The sequence below is a fragment of the Anoplophora glabripennis genome, unplaced genomic scaffold (genome assembly GCF_000390285.2).
Source record: "Anoplophora glabripennis isolate ALB-LARVAE unplaced genomic scaffold, Agla_2.0 scaffold1289, whole genome shotgun sequence".
Lineage (NCBI taxonomy): Eukaryota > Metazoa > Arthropoda > Insecta > Coleoptera > Cerambycidae > Anoplophora > Anoplophora glabripennis.
The window spans coordinates 167-26,623 of record NW_019426037.1 but is presented as its reverse complement, the minus strand read 5'-3'; the positions used below and the strand labels follow the sequence as shown (position 1 = coordinate 26,623).

At 34.5% G+C, this 26,457-nt stretch overlaps 1 protein-coding gene across 1 annotated transcript in view; it reads right to left on the bottom strand.

Annotated features, from left to right (window-relative positions):
• The window catches only part of LOC108915244 (exocyst complex component 7), a gene marked incomplete at its 5' end in the record, with an annotated part of 33,612 nt that extends 7,827 nt beyond the window's left edge, over positions 1–25,785 (bottom strand). Inside the window, 5 exon segments of the mRNA XM_018721220.1 lie at positions 18,100–18,316; positions 18,373–18,607; positions 18,665–18,844; positions 24,804–24,997; positions 25,623–25,785. Of these exon segments, the coding sequence (XP_018576736.1) occupies positions 18,100–18,316; positions 18,373–18,607; positions 18,665–18,844; positions 24,804–24,997; positions 25,623–25,785 (989 nt within the window).
• Positions 25,786–26,457: the final 672 nt, after the last annotated feature.

The window sequence follows — 26,457 nt, the reverse complement described above, 5'->3', positions numbered from 1 at the left end:
CACGCAAGAACGTTAAACAGTCAACACCTAAGTTGTCTGCTACAGATCGTATTTTTCTTCAGTCAATTGGGTTAAAACTTAAACCTCAATATTTGTAATTAATGGCGTCGACAAGTGCAAAGTTGGATGTGTTTGATGAACCATTGTTCGACAATTCACTTGTGAGTTTACACGAACATACATACAAACCATATGGATCCCCGTACTACAGAAATTCCGATGAAATACGCATTCCTATTCACTTCCAAGATCTTATTCTTGACATTGCCGAAAGTTACATATATATACAAGGCAAATTTACCCCTAGCGATGCCAATAAAGTGTGCTACTTATCCAACAACGCATTAGCATTTCTTTTCGATGAAATTCGTTATGAAATGGGTGGAGAACAAGTAGCCGTCATTCGAAAACCCGGTGTAACAACAACAATGAAAACAATGGTTTCATGTGGCCAAATGCAATTAAAAACGCTATTATCTTACGGATGGGGACTAACAGAAGAAAAACAAGATATTTTGGATACAACAACACATGTTTTTAGTGGGAAATTACCTCTAAAATATCTTATGGGTTTTGCAGAAGATTATACCAGGGGCATTCTCAATGTCAAGCAAGAGCTTATACTGATAATTGCCCGATCTTTTAAGAATTGCTATATCGGAGAAGTCGATGCCGACCTTGAAATTAATAAAATTGAATGGAAGATAAGGCATATTGTCCCTGAAGATAGACAAAAATTAAAACTATTAAATCGTATTAATAAAGGTGGCGCTAATGCTACAGTTAAGATGGCATATCGTATGTGGGATTTATATGAATTACCAACACTCCGAAAAACCGCCACTGATATCTGGGCTATAAAAACAACAAACAGTTTAGAAAGACCTCGATATATCATTATCTGTTTCCAAAGTACTGATTGCTATGATAATAGAACCAAGGATATTACACAATTCAATCATGCAGATATGAGCAATATTCGGTTATACTTAAATTCAGAAGTGTATCCGTATGAACGTTGGAATTTGGATTTCGAAAAGAAACTAGATTCCGCAGCTTACTACGCCTACGAAAACTTTAGATGCAGTTTCTATGATAAATATAATTATGAATTATGAATTATATTGGAGAATTCAGAAAAAATCCTCTATTTGTTATAGATTGTTCACATCAACTAGATGCTATGAAATCATCCACTGTAGACATAAAAATAGAGTTTGAAACTCGAAAAGGACATTTACCTGACAATACACGAGTTTATGCATTGATAATTCACGATACTTACTTGACATACAATGCTTTGGATGGTTCTGTACATAATGGATTTAAGTAATCTAACGAACATTGTACAAGTTGCAACAATTTTTTTTTGTGTTAATGTATTTATATATGTAATTGATTTAATGTTTTTTATGTATTTATCTAACCTATTTATATGTAATAGATTTAGTGTTTTTATATATTTATCTAACCTATTTATATGTATTTTTCTGTACCCATGTAACAAATAAGTCAACAATAAAAGTTTAAAATCATTTATTTATTTTATTTATAACACATTATAATTGTAAGAATAAGAGGGAAATATTTAATACATTAAAATTCACTAATATGATATACAATTTACATAACGATTTAAAATAACACTACACTTTACAATAACACATTTAAATATAAATTATGTCATAATATAAATAACACATGCAATGATATAATTGTTAGGTACATTTTATTAAAAATAATATAAAATTAAGTTATATACAACAATATAAATTTTTTTTCCTGATAATTATGGATTTTCCAGTTATTCGACAATTTCTTCAAGTGCCCGAATTAAATTTTGTAAATTGTTTTCCGAATTATTCATACTCGCGGTCTGGCTTATGACTGTCACGAACCAATCAAAATTTTTATCGTATTCGGTTTGATAGAACTGGATATCATTGTGACCCCAGGGTAAAGTTGAAAGAGTATTGGGAATGATGAAACGCTTATCGTCGTAATGAGAGAGAGCCACTTTGTTCTTTAATTCCGTATAAATGTGTAACTCACTTCGGAAAGAGTTCATTTTTCTGAAAATTAAACCGCCCCGATCTACGATTTTCTTGTAATCGTCCACAGTCAAATTGTTTTTATAACAGACCTCTTATCTCCTTTAGCTTTTTTCAATTCACTATTTATAGATTTTATGTAATATGCTTTAGCTCCCGTGCCATAGAATTCTGTTATCGGATCAGATGGAAATTCGTCTTTGAAATTGCCCAATATCGAGCGAGATACTGGAACATCAAACTTATTTCCATCCTTGTAGTTTGATTTATCGAAGCGATCTATATTCGATTTCATAAAAGCATAAAAGTTATCGGTATAAATTTTGATTATTAACGAATCGGTGTCAGTATACAATAAATAAGCTTTATTGCCGAAATTAGTTTTTATTGTATCGTAAAAAAATTGTACAACACCTTTTAGATAATTCTAATATACTAAAGCCTAGGTATATAGGTTTGCTATAGTTAACTTTCAATTTGCCCATATGTATAGCAACGAAATCTTCTGAAAAAATTGTGCATGTCTTAAAATTCGGTCGAGCAATTAACGTGTTAGCCCCAAACCATTGTCGAACTTTTTTCCAATGAGTTACAAGTTTAATATCTTTCCTATTATCAACATTTTCTAAGGTTTTGCCGTACACAGCATTGTTCATTAATTTATAGAGATCTTTTTCGAATTTATTAGTTGTGGCATTTCTCATTTCTGTGTTAAGATCGATATATACTTTCAACCAAGAGCTCTGATTAAATTTAATTACGCGATGTATTTTCGTTAACTTCAAACCGTTTCTAATTGCAACTTTCAAATTCCTAAAATGTGCTATATATTTACTTTTGTTATTTAAATTTGGAATTAATTTGGAAATTTTCGATTTTGCACCGGGTGGAATCATTCTCAGCCAAAAACGGTAAATCCGCGTGATCATCGTGTAATTCTTCAGGATATTCTACATCTATCTCTAATGCATAACCATAAGGCCCTTCGTCTGGAATATCCATAACATCCAACTGGGAGATTTCGGATTCTGTTAACCACGTAAATCCCCCGGTTGGTAAACACTGTGACATACTATGCCCATATAGATTCGTTGCGTCCAAATATGTTATAAAAGACGAAGGTTCGTTTGGATTAAAATTTGGAAGAAACTTATTATTTGCGATATGTTTTCTACCGGATCATTGACTGATTCCACCGCGAATACCTTTTTTTAAAAAATGTATCATTTCAATGTCAGTCAAAAGCTCCAACTCTATTTTTGTTAATCTCAACATGGCGTCTCACCCCAAGCTAGGTGCGCTCAGATACTGACATGGATCCAGCTTATATTTGTTCAAAGACACTTTTCTAAAGTTTTCAAATACATCGCATAATATTAACACATCTGATTTCAAGTATATATCGGAATAGTCGCCTAAACTTTGGCAATTAAACATATTCCACGTTTTCTGTGCTCTTTCGTATTCAGTATCTGTTATATGAGTTTCGTTCAATTTATCATAAAACTCATCCTTTGTAGGCAACTCGCTTTTATTCGATTTATTAATATCTGTTAGAAAACTGTATGGAAAAACACCTTTTTGTTGAATTAAGTTGAAGCGCTCCTGATCCGGAAAATACTTAACGGTTTCCTCGAACTGACTATCATTTAAATTTGTCGCTAAGTTTTCAAGAGATGTTGATAAAAACCTGAAACTATCTATAAATATCATTTTTAAATAAGCTTTATTTGTTTTGCCGTCGTTTCCAACGCACATATAAAGGTGTTTTGTAAATGAAATGTACTTTTCCTTACTTTGAGCAATGACGTCGATTTTATCTTTATTTGAACATAACTCGCGTACAAATAAATGTGCATCATATCCGGAAAAGTTGTGTAATATAATGGGAATAAAGTTCGGTATTTTATAATTTAAGTTGCAAACCGAATGTTTGGCCCCAAATCTTTTCTTTCCCGTTAAATGGCAATGGTCCTTTATCTTTGGTTGCCACATTTCGAATGGTTTCTCACATATGGCGCAAACCTTTGCATTATCGAAATCTTTCTGCTCTTCCTCAGACAAAGGTGTCATTGGCACTATATTTTTCAAAAAAATGTTATATATTTCGGTTAAAACTGACTCTAAACGTTCTACAAATATTTTTGAAGCATTATTCCCTCTATAAAACACAAATTTCGATAGTGAATCATCGAAAGAGCACTTTATCAAATAAGCAAACGAAAATGGCTCGTGGATGAACGTTTTGCATGTATAAGATTTTCCGGAGTTGGGTTCACATGTATCAATAGGTTTTAAAATAGACTCAAAGTCTGCATACACCACGAAAGGCACTTTCATTTGTTTTTCAAAATTTTCAAATTTCAACACATTTTCCGGAACACTTTTGCCAAATTTATCTACACGCAATTCCAAACTAGGTGTTGTGGTGTAAATATGATTACAATCGTGTATAATAAATAAATAAATAAATAAATAAATAAATAAATAAAATACATTAAACATTCGTCACAAAATATATTTTTTATGATTGCTATTGGAAATCTGACTAGAAACCAACCTCGACAAATCTTTAATCCAACAGTAATGACTTTTCGAACATGATACAGTACAGTGATGATTTTGGCCACACTCCTTAGTGATAAGCAACAAATTCACGCGATATCGTAATTTATTTTGTGAATAACGCAAAGGTCCCACTATTTCATATTTTAGCTTATTCTTTTCGAATGTGCTATCTAAACCGTATACGTTCACAGATATGTTGTTTATTGTTTCAAATTTTGATATGTCTTTCAATTTAACTGGAAAATCCATACCTACCAAATTTAAAAACGACGAAAAATGCGGATATGAGGACATCTCATGGACTGGACCCCTGGGCGAATATAATGCCGAAGTTATTGCCCATGCAAAACAACACTCATCTTGGTTTTTTATATTTCTTGTGCTCCACAAACTTGGGTAACTTCATATAAGAAGATCCACTAAGCGGACTGTTCTTATTTATATTCACCTCCACATACAATATTTCCTCGATGGCCCAACCTATAACAATAATTTTATATATAAGTAAACAACCTTTGTTTCTCGTCTTCTAATAAATACTTACCAGAATCTTTCTCCTCAAATTCACTTGTTTGCGATGTCATCATATCTATAAATTTTTGTAAAATGTCATCTAAAATCCACAGACTCGTCCAGAATCCTATTGGAACTATTAAAGGATTTCACGTCGCAAGTGTCGCGGGTTTGTAGAATGTATTTTGCGAACGTTTCCATGTTCACTTTTATGGATTTATGAACATTAATGACATCCTCCAACAAACTTACTATTTTAGGTTTCACATGACTAAAAAACTCATTAAAGTCTGTATGTTTTCTTTCACTATACACCCAAGTTGTCACTACGCGTCTTAAAGGTTTTACCACAGGCACCGCACAAAAGCATATTTCCTTTTTTTTAGTATATATCACTCTGAGACCGTTATTCGCAAATGAATTTCATACATCCTCCATTCCCGCTGTTCAAGCATGCGTTGTATTCATTCCAATATCACACCAATATCAAAGCCAAATTCTCAAGGTGACATTCTCAAGAAATATTTATCTATCACATTTAACTGAATATATTTCAAACGAAAGTCATATAACATGCTGTATCATTCGCGCCAAACAAATGTAATTTCAAGGTTAACTGCAACGTTTGTAAAACACAGCAAATTTGTTGTTGGTGCGATATTTTTAAATTTATTTTGAGCGCCAAAATGTATTTATATAAATAGATATACCTATTTCAAATGAATGTCCTAATTCATAGTATACATATATAATTTCAAGGTTAACTGTAATGTTTTAAATGTAAATCAAGTGAATGTCATCACACGATGTGATATTTTTTCGTTTTTACACACAAAACAAATTAATGTGCATTTATTTTATTTAGAACAATCTCAAGGCCACCTTGAAATATTTGAATTTCACTCGAATCGAAGTAGGCGTGACCAAAACTATTGATCGTTTCGCTTGAAGGTAAAGTTATATAACAAACCGCTGTCAACAGCACCATATTTAAATTTTATTTTAGCGCCAAACGTAGGCGTGATATCGATCGAAATCTGTTCAAGGTTAAGTTAAGTCAGAATATACTTTTTTCGCACGTTTTTCCTCTCATTGATTATTTGGGTTCGTCCGTTGAACGTATGGTATTCGTTCAAGGCCACACTCGTGAAATATTTGAATTTCTCCCGTGTAGGTGTGGTTTATAAAATATCGATCGCTTCTAGTGTCTTTTGAAGGTTATATTATATATACCTAGAAATATCTGAATTTTATTTTAACCGACATTTTAAGTAGGCATGGCTATTTATTGATCGTTTCGTTAGTTATTCTTTCATCCGCTAAATAGATGACTATGTATACGAGGGCAGGCATACGAGGGCAGTAGAATATTTTAGGAATTATAATAGTTACTTATTTATGCATTACTAATTACACACACTTTGCAGAACTATATATTGACTATTATTTTAATATATATATATTTATTTATTTCTTTTCTCTTTTATACATCTTGAATTATATAAATTCGTTACAAACTTATGAACTTGGAACTATGGTTACACCATAATGATGATATTTAAAAATAGCATTTAAATATGTCAACTGAAGGTCACCTCTTCATGTATCATTTCTTCCTATATCACATTAGACAAATGTTATTTCAAGGTTAATTATGCTATTTATATACTTTTTTCTTCTCTCATTTAACAAATAAGACAACAATAAAAGTTTAAAAATATTTATATTTAGCTATGAATGTCATTACATGATGTGATATTTTTTCTTTTTTACACACAAAACAAAAATTAATGTGCATTTATTTTACTTAGAGCTAGCTCAAGGCCACCTTGAAATATTTTAATTTAACTCGAATGAATGTCATGAATCACATCATGCGATGTGATATTTTTCGTTTTTTACACACAAAACAAATTAATGTGCATTTATTTTATTTAGAACTATCTCAAGGCCACCTTGAAATATTTGAATTTCACTCGAATCGAAGTAGGTGTGACCAAAACTATTGATCGTTTCGCTTGAAGGTAAAGTTATATAACAAACCGCTGTCAACAGCGCCATATTTAAATTTTATTTTAGCGCCAAACGTAGGCGTGATATCGATCGCAGTCTGTTCAAGGTCATGCATTCAAATATTTGAATTTTATTTTAACCGCCGACATAAATAGGCGTGACCAAAACTATTGATCGTTTCGCTTGAAGGTCAAATTATAGAACAAGACGTTGGCAGCGACATATTTAAATTTTATTTTTGGTACCGAAGTACATGTTGTTTCAAGGTTAAGTTAAGTCAGCATGTGCTTTTTCGCGCGTTTTTCCTCTCATGGATTATTTGAGATCATTCGTTGAATAGCTGGGCATTGGTATTCATTCCACACTCGTAAAATATTTGAATTGTCCTTTGAGGATTATATTATATATAGAAATATTTGAATTTTATTTTAACCGACACTTTAAGTAGGCGTGGCTATTTATTGATCGTTTTGTTAGTTATTCTTTCATCCGCTAAATAGATGACTATGTATACGAAGGTCAAATGAAAGTCACCAACATACGTCATCTCCTTCGGATTTCAGCCTCAAAGTCATCCGTACACCATCGTCATCGGCCTTCGGCCTCAAGGTCATCCCAAGCCAGAAAGTGGAGGGGTGAGACTCTGAGACGGTAAAAATACCCTACTGCCATCATCAGGTAAATTTTTTTAAATACGTCGCTGCTATTTTTATGACAAAATCTAGTCATTTTTAATTCTGAATTAGATGATAATTTTTAATTCTGAATTAGATGATGATTGTAATCGCTTAAAAGGTTTTTAGCTATCATTAAAAATTTTTCCAGAGTATGGCTCTGAACGCTTTCAAAATATCTATTGGAGGAAGTGATAACAGTATAAAAGTCAATACAGCACAAAATATCCAACAATATTTTTTATTCAATAATTTAAAAAGTTGTACCTAAGAAAAAAATAATACGAATTTATGACATTTTATTATTTCTAATTAGTATTGCTAATAGTAGTAAACAAATTGGATTGTTGGATATTTTGTGCCGTATTGACTTTTATGACTTCCTTTAAAAGCGTTCACAGCCATACTCAGGAAAAATTTTAAATGATAGCTAAAACAAGCGAGAAACCTTTTTAAGCGATATCATCTAAAGTCATTTTTAATTCTGAATTACAGAATTAAAAATGACTAGATTTTGTCATAAAAATAGCAGCGACGTATTTAAAAAAAATTACCTGTTGATGGACCCTCGAAGATGAAACGTCCGATTGAAAAAATGTTGTCGCCATTGGATAGAGCGAAAAAAATGGCTTTGTAAATATGCAATTTATTTTAAAATTCGGTTTGAAAAAAAGCCAGAAAAAAATTTAATAATTTTGCAAATTTTTGAGTTTTTCCGGATATATTCGGAGCTACCCGAGATTATAAAACACAACTTTTTCATAATTTGAGCCACCCCGTATCTCTTACCGTTTCCTAGATCCTAATGCTATCCCATCCTTATCTTGGACACACTGTATATCTACGAATTCAACAAAATTTAAAAAAAATAAGTACACTAATCAATTCTACCGAAAAAAAAAAGAATTATTTTATTTATTCACTATTCGACTTAGATATTTATAGCAATACTGTAGAAAAATAAAGTTTTGGGTCAAACAATGACAGTTTTTTTTGTATTTTTCTCCGTACAATTGAATGGTGGAATCAGTTTTTGAATTTTTTTGAATTTAAACAAATTTTCAACAATTACTGAAAAATTCATTGTTGCGTCATTTTTTATTTTTTTTGGCATTATTGAGCATGTTTTTCAACTGTGATTACAGATTTTTTATTTCACCAAAAAGTATAGGTATGTCAAAACGAAAAAAATGATCACTGGCAAAACTGCACGATATTTCTAAGTAGAATTTTTCTTTGAAAAAAAAGTGTTTCAGACCGGAAAAAATGAATATCTCGGAAACTTCTTGATTTTTTATCTAAAAAAATGTGTGGTTATTCAAGACACAGAAAGGTATACTTTCACCAATTATCGTCAAAATTAAATTATTTTTGCGGAAATGAGAAATAAAAAACGAAAAATAAGAAAAAAACTAATTTTCGCATTTTTCTCGGAAATTTTAAGGTTGTCATAAAAAGTGACCGCTGCAAAGGTTGTAGATTTTTGCATGACCTACAACATTTGTATTGGATACTTTTTTGTTTGACGTCAACTTTCGCCAGAAATCTCAATGATACAATTTTTCACAACTTTTCAACCACCCAAATCAACCCTCCGCCGCCCCAGCTCACGCATTTATTTTTTTTACGTTTATTATAAGCCCCTTTACCATTTCCACTTATAAAAGTCCAGGTAACATTTTTTTTCCAAGGGTATTTGGTTGAACTACAATGGGAGGTTAAAATTTTAACTGTGGCCTTGACGTTAAAATTTAACCAAAAGCATTACAGAATAGACCCGTATGGATGTTATTACCACGTAAAACTTACGTGTTACTCATCTCTGTCTTCTACTACTAAATAAAAAGAGAACAGTAGTACCAGATATTAGTTGAGCTTCCTATTAATAGACAGCACAATTAAAGCTTAGTTGTGATATTTTTTTAATTTCCAATTAATGATTTCATAAAAAAAATTAAACAATGCAGGGCAAGTTTTTTAATTATTCCAATTTCTGTTAATATCTAAAAAGGTGGCAAACACCCTATTACTTTTTAAAATAAATTTAATTTAAAAAAAACCTTTCTTAATAACATTTTTTACATACAATATTTTACATAAAAATATACACTATTTTTAAGGAAATATAAAACTAAATTTTTGCTATTTATACAATTTTTCCATATCAAAAAAATTGTGTCAATATGTAGGCAATTTTAAACTTTCCACTTTAGTCCTACTGTACAAAAATGAAAATATGAATGTATCTAACTGTACTGTTAAAATCACTAGGTTTTTTCCTCAGTTATTCAAGGTGTACCACATGGCTCACACTTCGAACTATTAATATGCAACTATTTGTAAATGATTTAGCTCCATGTATTTTAAATTCAAAATTATCGATCTTTCCCAATGATAAGTTCTCTACTTCTACTTGATGTAAGCAAAGTGTCAAGGGCGTAAGGATCCGCAACTTCGTTGACTTAGTGAACGCCATACCTTCACAAGATCTCTCATTGCGAAGCTATTATTAGGTATTTATACAGTGGAACTTCAGTAAGTCGAAACTCATTAATTTGTAAGCCTCAGTAAGTCAAAGAAAACCTTCCATTGAAATCCTAAGTATGCGATATCTCGAATTATTTATACTTTCTAACTCGAACAAAATATTATTTCCCTATTCCCTACTATTAATGCATTTTTATTCTTTATAACTCGAAGTTTAACTCAGCATGTCGAAGTTAGTAAAGTGATTATGTAGTATTCTCAGACATGTTAAGTCCTTTGCAACGTCTTGCCTTCGTTTTTGTGTTTCTATTCTTTCTAACATCTGCTTATGGTATGTTTATGTTTCAGCTCATTGCTTAAAAGAAGTTTATTTATTATCAGTCAGTACTTATTTACTTAAGACAACAAATTATTTTTAGTATTAATTATACTTTATAATTTACATAACTAAATATATTTACTTACTTAAGTCGAATTTTTATTTCATTTTGACATTACAACTTGAAAAATATAGTTAGAAATTGTTCCTTTGTAAGTCAAAATTGTAGTTGTAAAATCCTTTGTATTTCGAAACATTCGCTAAGCTGAAAACTAATTAACTCGAAATTTTTAGTATTTCTCTTGAAGTTCGAGTTATCCAGGTTTCACTGTATTTAAATATTTTAAAAATATATTCCTTTTGTATATTTTCTCGTGACACCCTGTATAATTTGAATGAGAATTAAGTGTTTTCTAACTTTTAACATATTCTTTTATGTCAAATGAAGAGGCATGGAGAAAAAGGCAAAAACAATTTTCACTAAATTAAATTAAATTACTAAATCTGATGGTGATTCCCATATAGAGACTGTTACTAGAAATTTGCAAAAATATATTGTCAGAAATGCTGATTCTTTCATATCCCGATCTCGCCGCCGCGCTGGCCGGGCCAACTAATATAAACAAATAGGAGACCATGACCTAGACCACCACCGAGAGGAGAAACAAGGAACTCTGACTGCAGATTTAACTACGAACAGTCGCATAATTGTCGGGCTATTAAAGCTGTAATATCAAGTGAATATAAAATTATTAGAATTCCGGATTTTATTTTAATATTTCTTACATCAGAAGTGGGATCTACCTGTGCGCTTTGTTGGCAATATTTATATAAAAAAATATATAAAAGTTATTAGTGCAATGTCTGACAAGGCTGAGAGTGCTTGGAGCCAAAGTGGAGCCTTGACTCATCACTGGCGTCGAGTTGATGGTAGTCCTAGTATTGAGGGTGGTGACTCTAGGAGAAAACATCACTTACGAAGGGATGGTGGTTCTCACCACGGACGAAGACGACATTCTCGGGGTGAGACTGAAAATGAAGAAAAGAGGAAGGGTCGCTCACGTAGGAATGATAGTTTACACCATGGACGAAGGCGACATTCTCGAGGTAGCCCTAGGAGTAGGTCTAGAACGAGAACTTCTTCTGTTCCGTCTGTCAGATCCTTGTCTGAGAGTTTTTCTCAAATAGGTGCAGCCATGGTAGCTGGGTTAGACAGGTTGGTCGAAAAGAAAATCCCTGGTGTAAGTAACGTTTCTATTAATACTAATATTATCCCGATTTTTGATCCATTACTTCACGATGTTGATCAGTGGGTAAATAGCATAAATGAATTTGCGTTAATTCACGGGTGGGACGATAAAACAACCTCTCACTTGGCCTTATCTAAATTACGGATTTGTATAAATTATTTCAAGATATAATATTCTGTAAACCGCAAATAAATGAGCCGTTATATATGTATTCCGTAAAATGGCGCTAATACATAAATTAAAATTTCCAATAAGTGATGAAGACTGTGTAAACTTGATAATGGGAGGTATTGATGATGTGCACATCAAATTTACTGTCAAAGCCGCTAACATTAAAGATCCTCATGTTTTAGCAAATCATTTTACGCTTCTTGATTTCAACAAGAAATATTCCTGTCAAATCTGACAAAGTTAATTTAAATATATTCTGGTTGAAAAGACTAATGTCAGGTGTTTCATTGATTTTGGTAGTCAATGCTCTCTTATAACTGAAAATTTAGCCGCGTCCTTAGAGTTGCCACGTACGCCATTGCCGACTCCTGTTATTTGGACTACGTTGGGTGACACCCATATAAAACCCCAGGCCGTTGCTCGTGCTTGAATTGAGATTGATGGTATCAACAAACTAATACAATTTTACATTGTGAAAAAATGTGTCATAGATGTAGAAGTCCTTATAGGACAAAATTTTACTGAATTAAATGATATACAATTTTACAAAACGGGCAGTCTTTTGCAGTTTTCTTTAAGTTATGACAAACAAACTGTCAACTCAATAGCACAATCAGTGGTTAACATCGGAATTAGTAACGTTAATGTGATAGCGGCACTTTTGAAACTTCGTAATGACTACAGTTGCTGTATCGCCACAAACTTGTCTGCAGTGGGTTCAGCTAAAAATATAAACATGTCGATTGGTTTAATAACAACGGAGCCTGAACGACTCGACCTCGAAGATTCCATCCGATAATAAATTAAAAGCGGTAATCAGTTCCCGATTCCTCAAAACAATCACCATGTAAGGCAATTTCTTGACCTTACGGGATATTTCCGTAAGAAGGGGGTGCCCTGAGCTTGGCAAAAAGAGCAGGCTGAGGCTTTTGAGTTTTTGAAACAACAGTTGACAAATAAAAACAGTTTTACAAACAGGTAATATATCGCAACACTTTGTATGGGTTGCGCTGGTGGGTACCTACCAAAACGTGGCGCAAATATCAAATCCTCCGTATGATTCCCACGAATGAGGCGCTTTATAATCAAGTATGTAAAAAAAAATTGTTGAAATTGTTTATTTTTTAAATCAAGTTCAGGTGTTGACATCGAAACATTTTGCTTCCTTTATAGAAAAAAAAACGATATATGCCATCACCTTAACGCGGTAGCACTCCCGAGAGGGAACGGGCAAGTTGAAAGGTATAATCGCATTATTTCGATTCATTAGCGGCCATGGGAGGTAAACGCGACAATAGGGAATGGGATGAAAATGTCCAAAATTTGCAGCTAGGTTTAAATGGCACTCTAAATAAAGCCATTGGGGTTTCACCTAGTGAGGCTCTTATGGGTTTCCGAGTTACAAGCACTAATGTTTTAGCTAACGATCCTGAACAGCCTTTGGATGTTAAAGCGATAAGTGAACGAATGGTTAAATTGGCAGATGAGCATCAAAAGGAACAAAAACGCAGGTTTGATGAAAAACGTATACCTGGCAAATCATATCATGTAGGAGATTTGATTCTCTTGAGGGTTACTGCTATACCCAACACTGGAACAAGTCGTAAATTGCTGCCTAAGGGCGAGGGCCTTTTCGTGTAAGCAAGGTGCTGGAAAATGATCGTTATGAGGTTACTAACATACCTGGAGCTATTCGCTCACGTGTTCCGTATAAGGGTATCGCTGGAATGGAAAATATGAAACCCTGGATATCTTATGGGGAGAAAACACACCAGCATACAGAACATGTAGGGGCGTAGTCTGGTCCGTGTACATGTAGGGGCGTTGCCTGGTCCGTGTACATGTAGGGGCGAGCCTGGGCCGTGTACATGTAGGGGCGGCGTAGCCTGGTCCTTGTACATGAAGGGGCGTAGCCTGGTCCTTGTTCTGGCTTAGAGCATGGCGATTTGCTCTAGGTTGTTGTCATTGAGCACACTGCTCTGACAGCAACCGAACGTAAGTGTTTAGGGTACAGGGCATGGCGATTTGCTCTGGGTCAGGAAGACTGGAGACAGGTGGGCTCTTCCGAGGTCCTCCTGGTATACTAATCTTTTTTCTTTCAGAGGACAGAGCAGGGGATTTTCTGCTCTGGGGCTGGGAGGACTGGAAGTACCGGGGGGGTCTACCTGATGTCTTACCTGGAACTTACCTAGTTTAATATAGAATTATGCGTATTTTGTTTTTTTTTATGTGCATGTTTGCTGTTTTGCTTAATAGTTTTGAACTAATCTCTCAGTGTGCACACTGTATTATTTGTAAATATTATGTATTAGGTAGAAGCAGCTGAATGTTGAGAAATGCACAGCTCCTGTTTATTGATCTAATTTTAATCCCATCTGTCATTCGCAGATTACTTGTTTACTTCTTTTGGTTTAGGTATGGTCTCGGTACCTGTAGGCGAGCGAGGACGCTCGAGGGTCAGGAAAGGCCGTGTCAGAAATGCTGATTCTTGCATATCCCGATCTCGCCGCCGCGCTGGCCGGGCCAACTAATATAAACAAATAGGAGACCATGACCTAGACCACCACCGAGAGGAGAAACAAGGAACACTCTGACTGCAGATTTAACTACGAACAGTCGCATAATTGTCGGGCTATTAAAGCTGTAATATCAAGTTAAATTAAAATTATTAGAATTCCGGATTTTATTTTAATATTTCTTACAATATATTTTTACTGTAAAAAATAAAAGTATATTTATCATCACAGTCATCGGGGGCAATTTTTAAACTGTTCAAGTTCAAAGTTCAAAGCTGAGATTCATATTCCTATCTAAATACAGTAGACCCACGGTAATCCGACAAACGTTTTGCAGGACGGCGTCGGATGATCGAATTTGTCGGACTATAGAGTACTGGCAATCTTCCCTTGCAGTCCGGATCTTTTTTGGAAAGGAGTACCTTATAATCCGACAAATTGCTTATAATAATGGTATAATACATATACGATATGGATCTTAGTGAATTAAACAGCACAATAGATAGCATAGGGTTTATTATCAATCAGTTACATACTACATATGTAAGTACATATTTCCAAGGTACATATTTTTTATGATCTTAATTTGAAAATGGATAAGCAAATAAATTTATGGTGCATGCAAATATTCATCCATTCTCTTTTGTTTTACATTGGTAAAACGCGAGAGTAAGGCCTTGTCTCTCAGTCTCCTCAAAAGTAAAAGTTCGTTACACGATGCACCATTCTCTTCAGCCCATTGCATACCCAGCTCAAATGCATTAATGGCATCTTTTGCTGACACTTGTGGAGTAGTTGCGATGACTTCATCATCATCGTCTTGATTTATTATTGGAGTAGAAATTTGGTTGACAATCTCCTCATCAGACATTTGATGGAAGGCACTTTCTTCTTCATCCATTCCACGATACCAGATTTCCAAATTTTCCGAACTAATCTGTGTTTCGGTAGCAACTTGCTCTATGACTTCCGAAGTAACACTGATTTGGGGAGCGGTGTTGGGAGTGGTGACTATTTCTGGCAATAAGTTTTTCCATGACGATGTAATGGTTGATGGGGGCAATGCATTCCAAGATTGACAAAGGGCAAAAACCAAGTCTTTCATGTTTAATTCTTTCAATGTTTTTTCTATGGGTTGGTCTTTTGATATGGCCGTCAGCAGCAGTTTTTTCTTGTAGTCTTGCTTGACAACTGAATGATATGCTGATCCATTGGTTGGATCAGCGCAGTGCAGTTTGGTGGAAGAAACATCGCAGTGATGCATTTATCCTCAGTTGTCAGTTCTTCTTCGGACGGATGACCGGGAGCGTTATCAAGAAGCAGTAACGCCTTTTGAGGTAGATTATGATCTTTCAACCATTTCCTAACTTCTGGCACGAAGCATTCATCAAACCACTTTTTGAAAAGGTCTTTTGTCATCCACGCGCTTTTTTGTCCATAATAGTGTACAGGTAAATCAATGTTTTTGAATGCTCGTGGATTTTTTGATTTTCCAACGACTACCATCTTTAGCCCGTGCGTGCCCGAAGCATTAGCACAAGGTAATATGGTTACACGTTCTTTGCTCACCTTACGTCCAGGTACCGATTTCTATCATGTGAAACAAATGTTTTGCTAGGTATTACACACCAAAAAAACCCTGACTCATCTGCATTGTATACCTGTGAAGGGCAAAGATCTAAATCTTTCACTTTTTGTAAAAATCGCAATTTAAATGGCTCAATGCAGGATGCATTATTAGAAAGTTTTTCTCCTGTTACAGTCATCAAACGTATTCCATAATGACTTTTGAAACGTTCCAACCATCCCTTGCTAGCTACAAAGTTGTCTTTGTTTTTTATCTCCTTGTAAAAAAACTTTGCGTTCATCGCCAATATGGGCCCAGAAATAGGTGTATGCCTGTTTCTTTCATGAAGAAACCACATGTACAAAGCTTCCTCAACCTGTGGATGTTCAGCTTTCTTGAGTGTCTGCCTCCTGCCTGGCCCACAGTCAGTCGTTGACACGAACCTTTGAATGTTCTCGCGGTTCTTTTTAATATCATAAATTGTGGAACGTCCTACGCCGTATTCACTTGCCAAGCTACTAAAAGATTCATTACGATTTAGGCGGTCCAGAATCTCATTTTTTTCTTTAATTGTTAATGTTTTGTGTTTCCACTTTTGGATTTGCGAAGCCATTTCGACACGTGTAGATATGCGTTGTACGATGCGGCAGCAATATACACGAACACCTGCTGTCACATTCACAATCAAACTGAAACAATACGCATCAAGCAAAAGTCACGTATACGCATGTCGGATTATAGGGGGTGCCGGATTAGACAGGGGCCGGATTACCGCGGGTCAACTGTATGTGGGTTGGAATGCTACACTCATGAAAGTGGCAGAAAAAGAAAATTAGGGCAAGGACATTGTCCTAGTACACTCGACGCAAGATAAAGGTTTCCAACCTAAAAGGCATACTACTTCTAAAGGGGCGAGCCGGTGGACTATTAATAGGAATTTTGGGAGGCATCAATAATTAGGGGCGTGTCATATTTTTTTTTGTGTAGGTACGTGTGTAACACATAACAAAATATTGCAGGCCTGAAGTATATGCATTATAAAAAGAGAAGAGTATACAGGTTTTCAAATTATTTTGTCTTGACACATTATTTTTCTTGTCCCTGAGAAAATTAATATTTTGAAATAAGAATTTGTGTCATATTCTGCAGAAAGTAGGTAGGTAGATCATGAAGTCCTGAGTTTCCGAGTTGCAGGGTTTTCAAAATTAAAATTTTTAATTTTCTTAAATCCATTGAATCTAACTATTCGTAAGTAGGTAGTAGACGTTTCGCAAGATTTATTAACTAGGATGAATCGATTTTTCTATTGTAATGTAAATTCAACTCTTTTAATAAAAACAAGATAATAAAAAATGCATACGGGGTCTGCTATAAGAGTTTGCCGATTAGTCCCATTTTAAAAATGCCAATCTACGAGGAAAGCATTTTTGTACAAAACTCGTAAAATGTCAGATGTTCAAACAAAGTACGATTCAGATTGGAAACCTTTATCTTGCGTCTAGTGTACATAAGAATCAGCAGAAATAAAATAGTTAAACATCAAAGAGAAAGTTATTGACCACTTGGCATCATCTCAAAACAATTGGAGCCACCTCTGCTAAATCAAGTTGTGATTGATTTGATTGCCTTAACAGAGAATGCTACTTGACGTAGCATTACATGCTTTTCTATATTTTGGCATCTAACATTTTAGAAGATAAGAACACCAATATAATATTAATATGTCAGTCATTATTAATAACTAAGTCAATTCTTAATCTAGATTATAACGAATAAACGTCACAAATACATGAAATAAAAAATGTAAATAAAAAATGCCCATCACTGTCACAACATATCAAGTTTTTCAATCATAATAAACTAATAAAGATAAATTACAGTAAAAGCTCAAGCCATATTTTTTACATTTTAAAATATAGAATACACAAAAACAGAATCGATATATTATTATTGTAAATATCAAGCCTTACCTTTGTGAATAAGCTTTTTTGTGTTCTTGAATTGACGTATAGTAATATTCTTCACAATTTGGTTCAGAAATTAAATATAATTCCATCAGACTGCTTCTTTGTAAGGATTTCAGCACATAATTATTGTTATTTAATCGAAATAGAGCTTTTAATGCAGAATCGCTGTATAGTTCACTTTTACTAATTAATGTATGATTTAATTGTACCAATACTTTTTCTAAAACAATGATTAGCTTAAGTGTGAAACATATTAAATACATTACATATATTTACTTATGTAAAAACCCAATAAAGCTTTATTTGAATCACTACTCTTCAGTTTACTTAATTGTCTTGAATAATTTGGGTCTTGTTCCAGCACAATACCAATTGTATCCGTATAATCTAATAACTCTTCTAAAAATCTAATAACATTGCTTGTCATCTCATGTACAGTACCATCTGTTGGCAACTGAGTAACTGAATCAGAACGTATACTCTCAATGAAATCTTCCAAAGCTTTACTCCCCTAGAATACAGAATTATTATTTCTACATATTTCTATAAAAGTTAAATTACTACATACTGTCATATGCAACATTTGCAATATCTGATCAAACTTCACTTTTACATTCAAGTCATACTGCTCCACGGTTCGTTCAAAGTCTGGTTTTAAAGAACGTAATTGCTTGAATATTGGAAAAATTACTAGAACTGTAGTAAAATCGTGTTTTGCTATGCATTTTCTTGCTCTTGCTACTATATTCTAAAAATCACATAATTTTATTATATTAATTGATTTAACTTAAAAGATTCAAGTAACATTCTACCCTACATATCTTATTTACTAGTGCTGGCAAAAACCGGAAAAAACTGAAACCGGTTAACCGGGTTCTTAAAAACCGATTTCAGATAAAACCGGTTAGTCGAATAGTTGCTAAAACCGGTTATTCGAATAACCCGTTACTTGAAGCGCCAATACCAGGTACCTGAAAATTGGTGCTTTACAAAGACAGACCCGGAGAAATTGTCTAAAAAAAAAAAGTCTACAAAAATCTGGAAGTCGGTCAATTGCAATCGGACAAATCGGTCTAAAAAAAAAAAAGGAAGTTGATCATCGAATAATCGGATATTTGAAGATTCAAATAACCGAATAACCGGTTTTTGGATATTTGAAGAATCGAATAACCGAATAACCGGTTTTCGGATATTTGAAGAATCGAATAACCGAATAACCGGTTTTCGGATTTCATAAAAATCCGAATTATCCGAAACCGGTTAACCGACTATCCAAAAAACCGATTTCAGTTGCCAGCACTATTATTTACTGTTGTACTTCTTTAGACCAACATATTAGAAAATTTTCTTATGTCAGAGCAATACAAAATAAGTTAATATTGCATTTCAGAAATATTAACTAATCTTGTGTTTTTTTAACCCTCATGTACACCCCAATGGTTTTTTAAAAATCGTGGTATTTCTAATAATCGACCGCAGCGTCCCTCATACACTTAGTAGTAAAACTTCGATAGTTGTATTATGAGCTCAGGCTCATAATAGTTCAGCCAAGCATAATTTTACAACTAATATATTTAAATAAAATATACACAATATACACGTAAGCCATTTTTCACACTTGAAAAACTAATGTAAACACTGTCGCAAACACATTAATACTAAAATCGTATTTCAATATTTGGAATCATCTGGGGCCACGTAGAGAGACAGTCACAATGCGAATGACGCTAGAGAGTACAGTAGCCCAGTGATGTAAAGGTTGTAAATACTATAACCAATAATTTTTTCCTTGGAAGTATAAGGAGTTTCAAAAAAATTTTTGGATATTGACTATATTTTTCAAGGCCGAGGCTTTCGCCGACAGCCTGGAAGTGCAGTGTAGACTGCCTCAGCTGCCCGACGAAGACGAGGAATTCGAGATAGTGGCTGAGCACACGGCCTGACGCGTCGACAGAGAGCCAGACAATGACATAATCCCCCCCGCAACACCTGACAAACTAAGACTGACAATACGCAGACTTAAAAACAGAAAAGCCCCCGGACCCGACAATATACATAACACGACACTTAAACGACTACCACACAAGGGCCTCATGGCCCTACTAAACATAACAAACGCGACACTCAGACTAAGACACTTCCCTACCCGCTGGAAAACAGCAAACATAATCCTTATCCCAAAACCCAACAAAGATCACACCATCCCATCCAACTACCGGCCCATTAGCCTGCTCCCGGCTATGAGCAAAGTGGTAGAAAAAATTATCCTAACCCGTCTAAGAACCCACTCCCAAGAACTGCAAGTCATTCCAGACGAGCAGTTCGCCTTCCGACCCAATCACTCCACTGAACTCCAAATCCTTCGCCTTACCGAGCACATCACGGCGGCCTTCAACAGGGGACAGTACACTGGTGCTGTCTTCCTGGACGTCGCAAAGGCCTTCGATACGGTTTGGCATGAAGGCCTACTGATGAAAATGCTCACCAACCAATATCCCATATCCTTTACCAAACTCATAAAATCCTACCTACACCACCGAAAATTCCGCATCCAAATCCAAGATTCCCTTTCCACCACCCGTCCCATGGAGGCCGGTGTCCCCCAGGGCACCGTCCTGTCCCCACACCTATACACCATTTACAACTCCGACATCCCACATCCCCCCAACACCAACATATACTTATACGCCGACGACCTGACAATCACATCCCAATCCGTAGATCCTAGATATTCCGTCTACCTCCTCCAAAGCTCCTTAGACCAACTTGAAACCTGGTGCAACAGGTGGAAAGTCAAAATTAATCCCAACAAAAGTTCGGCTATCCTTTTTACCAAACGAAAAATCCCACAAAACCTTGACAGACTGACACTATCCCAGGAACCCATCTCCTGGAATCGACAAACACGATACCTGGGCGTGACGATGGACCAGCGTCTCACGTGGAAACCGCACATCGTGGAGACGGTGGCGCGAGCGAAGACCACCAGGGCTAGGCTCTATCCCTTACTCAAAGGTGGAAACACCCTCAGTTTAAGGAATAAGCGAACGCTTATCAAGGTGGTACTTCAACCGCAGCTAACCTACGCCTCCACGGCGTGGGGTCACGCGGCAAAAAGCCACTTAAAGTCATTACAGGCTGTGGAAAACATAGCCCTCCGCACGGCCACCGACGCGCCCTGGTACGTAAGAAACACTGACATATTACGAGACTTACAATACACAAACGCTACACAGACAATAAGACAAAACGCGGAGAAACGATTTGACGTAGCCGCTAGACATGACAATCCCCTCCTCAGGCAAGCCGTTGACTACGTACCCGACGTGACCGACAAACACAAAAGACCTAGACACCAACTTTTTGACCCTGGGTGACCACCCCAATGACCCCCCCCCTGCCCGCTAACCTTTTCTGTTTCAGAGACAGCCAGGATCAAGAAACGAAGACAACGACACACACACACACACATACACACCCCCCATACCCTCCTTACCCCTCCCCTCCCGCGCTAGCCTAAGGGCCACCTTAGCAAAGCGCATCCCAGGCTGCATAGCCGCACTACCCTACCCAACCATACCACACATAAACATGACACTACCCCCGGGGTTTACACAGACGAGCCGGCGAAGCAAGAAGAGCGCCAGAAGAAAGGGCCCTAGCCGGCGGGGCCCAGCCAGGACAAAAGGAGGTCCCACAAAGCGCCTACACCGGCCGCATTTGCGGTCGGGGTAGACGACGGATGGGGCCCACCTACGAAGGCTGTCCAGGCCTACACGAGATGAGGCAGGATAAAGAGGGATAATCCCCCTCGATCCCAAATCATTGAGGCCAATTTCTAGCCATGGAATAATGGCGCGGCGCGACTCCATTTTTCATTGCGCATCTATTCCCAAATTTTTTTTGAATAAATTGTGAATCACCCTGTATAATGGATAAAAAAGAAAGATGTTATTACTACCCCAGATAATTTATAAAAATGTTTTTCGATAATGTGAAACAAATTTGAATATTTTTTTCAATAAAAAAAAAACAAAGTTTCAAGGTAATTTTAAATGTTTCAAATAGAAGTTACAGGCCTGAAAATACGATTGGAGTCTAGTTAATACAACAACCAAGCAAGTGCTGTGAAAGCGAAACCCGTGTTATACTCACATCATATCTGTAGGTGGACATCAAAATCACAAGACCATTTCGTTAATTGTCTCACCTACAGTATACTAATGAGAACTAATAACTTCAGAACCAGGATATGTGTGATGATTCTGTGACAAATGATTTTAGCTGTTTATTATTTCAATGTTAGTCAAGGCATTAGTCCTCATAGTAGTTGTTTCCCACAATATAATTAATTAAAATACCTAATATAATTAATTAAAACACCCTTCCATCACTGTCTAAATATGTAAAATCTAACAGTTGCCCATGGCTTTGTTCATATAGATTTTTTATTGTTGTGGTTTTCAAAACAAATATAGTTTTATTAAAATTCTATCATAATTTAAAGGTTAGTATTTTAGGGGGTGAATGGACAAATCGATCTATTTATTTTGATGAATTTGGTCTTATTAAAAATCATTTCTAGTGGCTAGTTTTACCCTGGCGTATGATATACATATTAAAGTAATTTAATTTAATATTTATTTAATTAAATCATGTGATATTATCAATTATCGAGTGAATATACTAAAATAAAAAAATTTTAATAAGAAAAAATTGCTTAGTGGGAGACATGTTTTGAAAATACCATATCGTGTAACAAGTGTGGTAGTGGTAAATACGTTTTTACTGCATGCAAATGAAATTGTAAAACCAGCAGAGAGTTTTGCAATGCAAGTACAGTAAAAACAAGCGCACCATATGTGTTGCACACAATATTTCTATTTTAGACCGCGTCTCAAGTTATTTAAAATAATTCACTTTGTCTAGTTGTCAGTGAGACACAGGATAAAATAAAATTTATATATTTGTGACATTTAGATACATACAATTGCTTACAAAGTCTGTGATATTGTATTTATAACCCATGCAAGAAAGTGATTTGAGCAATTTTTTAATAAGTCAGTCAATCATTCTACTTTTATATGTAGACATAAAGAGAACTTTATTAAAAAAAAAGATTTATATGTTAGAAATATAACGTGCTATTGTATTTGCAAATACATATAACTCCCAAACCATAAACAGATTTATTTTAACTTCGATTCGTACAATATTTTACAGTAAAAAAGGTACGGAGATATAATGTTTCATGAATGTCCCTGTGAATCCTATTCGATAACTAGTAAATATTTATTTTACCCAACATCATTAATAAGTTATTAATGGCAAAAAAGCCTTTTTTAATAAAAGGATCACTGCATGTCAAGTGGACCAGTTTTGAAAATCGTCCCCACCTAACCATCCCCAATTTTGCTGAAAATTAATATAGATATGTTTGAAAAGAGCTTCTGTGAAGTATTAGCAATGTTTCAGAGGATCACCATTTTCTAAGGAATGGTTCCGTTTGTAGCGGACTCAGAATCAACAACAAGAACCGAAATGGGCTTAGGGGTTCTGATAGCGGGTCCGTCCCAACAGAGCCTAGCCGCACAAGAACAAAGGCGGTAAAAGATTAATAGCTAAAGCTAAGGAAGCAAATCAATAATCAGGTACATAGACCACACCATAACAACTTGAAAAAACATTGTACCTACTTTAAATATGTGGCTTGCTCATCTAGGTTCAATCGTGACCGTAGATTAGTTTCTGTTCCTCAACTCCAAATTCTTAAAACAATTTTAGTATACCTCTATCTGATTTTAAGCACTCTATAAGCAAACAATAAATCGATATTGTACATCCATAAAGTAGTCAAATTAGGAAATGTAATTGAAAATAAATAGTGAAATTAATGTTTGTCGGATGGAACAAAGGAACGGTTCAAGAACATTTTTCCTGTCTTAAACAGAAAAATATCAACAAAAAGAACAAAGATTCTGGTAGAAAAAAATATACTCTTTCCAGTGATACCAAAATAAATAGAATTAAAAGGCCACCCTTTTGAGATATTTGTTTTTGGAAAATTGGTTATATTTGGCTGCAGATCATGCTACACCGTATTAGTAGGTAAGTCTTTCTATCAGTATGACCTTGCACTGTATTACAGTGATGCAATGTCTACTGTACTGTTATCAACAGTCTTATGTTTTTGAATTATTTAAATAAAATCAATTTTCAGAAAAGGTGGTCGACTATCCCACTTGACAGAAGAAGCATCCTAAATACATTATTTATCTTGTTATTTACTAAAGCAGGATTGTTGCAACTTATTTTCTAGTTTTTCTACATTTTCTACACTAGTTGCCAGTTGGTAAAACTTGGTTAACTTATATGGTTAGACTATGAATAATTTTGCACGTCCGATTAGGTAACCAACCAACCTACACTCAAAATACTGGCCTTATGAATGCAGGACTGTATTTTAATCTGTTATAAGAAAATAAATGTACTAAGGAAATTGAATTCATTTTTTTTCAATCAAAAAAGCTACCTTTGAAGATATTCCACAAGTTATTGAAACTTTGCTTATAACAAAATAATATTTCAAATTATACAATTCTTTATTGTTACTTTTTGTATTTTTGTTTAACTTTTTAAGTAAAAAAAACAAAATGGTTTATGAAAATTCCATCTTATGATATAAAACATATTCTGTATAAATTTACCTCACCATCCTGAACGATAGTGTCCATAGCTTCCCTCACAATTAATTCAAATACCCTTGGTTGGTGAGCTGGTACAATAATATCTTTCATTAAAATTTGTTCAATTTGCATCAATCTGTGTAAAGCTATAACACACACCAAATAATTTTCCATTTCTTGTTCATTATCAAATTCTTCTCCAGTATATGATGTATCTGAAAAATATTATGTAAATATACAGGATGTCCCAAATGCCCTAGTTAATTTTAATTAAGGTCTTTACTCTTTCAGAGGTAATATATACGCCACTGTATGTAATAATTTTCCAATGCCTACATTAACCAGATTATATATATATAAAAGCGGACTAAGAGAGTCGTAGCATTTTAAAAGTATTTGATTCATGGCATACTTTCAAATAAATTTTCCGGACGATGTTTTTGTCCATGGCCTCTATCATTATACTGAATTTATTTATTTGTTGGTAATGGACTCATTTAATTTGCTATTTTTAAGCAACATTTTACCACAAATTAACCATCCTTCCATTGTAAGCCAATCTTGAAATTTGCATTTACTTTGAGCTGATCATACATTTTACAAGTATTCTCAAAACGGCAAGATAATACGACCCTATCTTTTATAGTTTTAGAGCACCGTCCATTGCACAAAAAAAAATAAAATAAGTAAAAGGTGTCCTTGTTCTAAAATGCATTTTTCCAGCAAAAAATTGGTTTTAATTTTCTGACGTAGTTCTCAATTTCAGTTGTTGCTAAATATAAAATTATATTAAATATTTTTTACTACTCATATTTAAACCAACAAAAACATATCATTTACCTAAATGAGATGCTCTTCTCGTTCCTAATGTTAATCCTGTAGAATGTTCAAGGGTTTGAGAAGCTTTCAAGAGCATTTTGTTAGCCTTTTTTTCAAATACATGTTGTAAGCGACGTGTTGAAGGCCTCCGAACAGCTTCATGGCGATTTTGAAATTTTGTTTTCTAAAAATAATCAGTTTTTTTAATATGTAGTTTCCAACACAATTTTTTTTTCTTAAAAATACCACTAAGAATTACAAAAAGCTGTCAAATTATGGCCTATAATTTCTGGGGTCATTGATTGTATTTCCAAAAGCATTTTATTCGTTCGATTTCTTAATTGAATTACTATAAGAACTGATTTTATAATATATGTATTTATACACTTCTCACGGTGGATTTCAAAATTATAGGGAAAAATGTTACAATTTGTTAAAAAATAACAAAATGCCCAAAAACGAAAAACTTCTTAGTCACTGGTTGACGTATTTATATCTGATTACTTTTAATTAAATAATTATTTAACCCATTTAACCACTTTGGAGACAACAAAATAAATATTTTTTTTGAGTTTGTAGTAGTATATTTATTAAAATAAATGTTATATACGGAATGATCTACGTCAACTGGATCAGCGCTACGACCATAATTTGGAGTAATCAAAAAAATCAACCAAGGGCTCATTTTAAAGCTTCTACTTTCAAATGTGAGTGCGCCCCTTTGTAAATATGGCGGCTTTAATATGGTGCCTAAATGCTCTCAATTTTTCTGAAAAAAATTTAAAAACATAAAATTTTGTCCATATTTAAAGTGCTTTCCAATGTATTTTGACCTCCTAAACACGAATCCAGTATG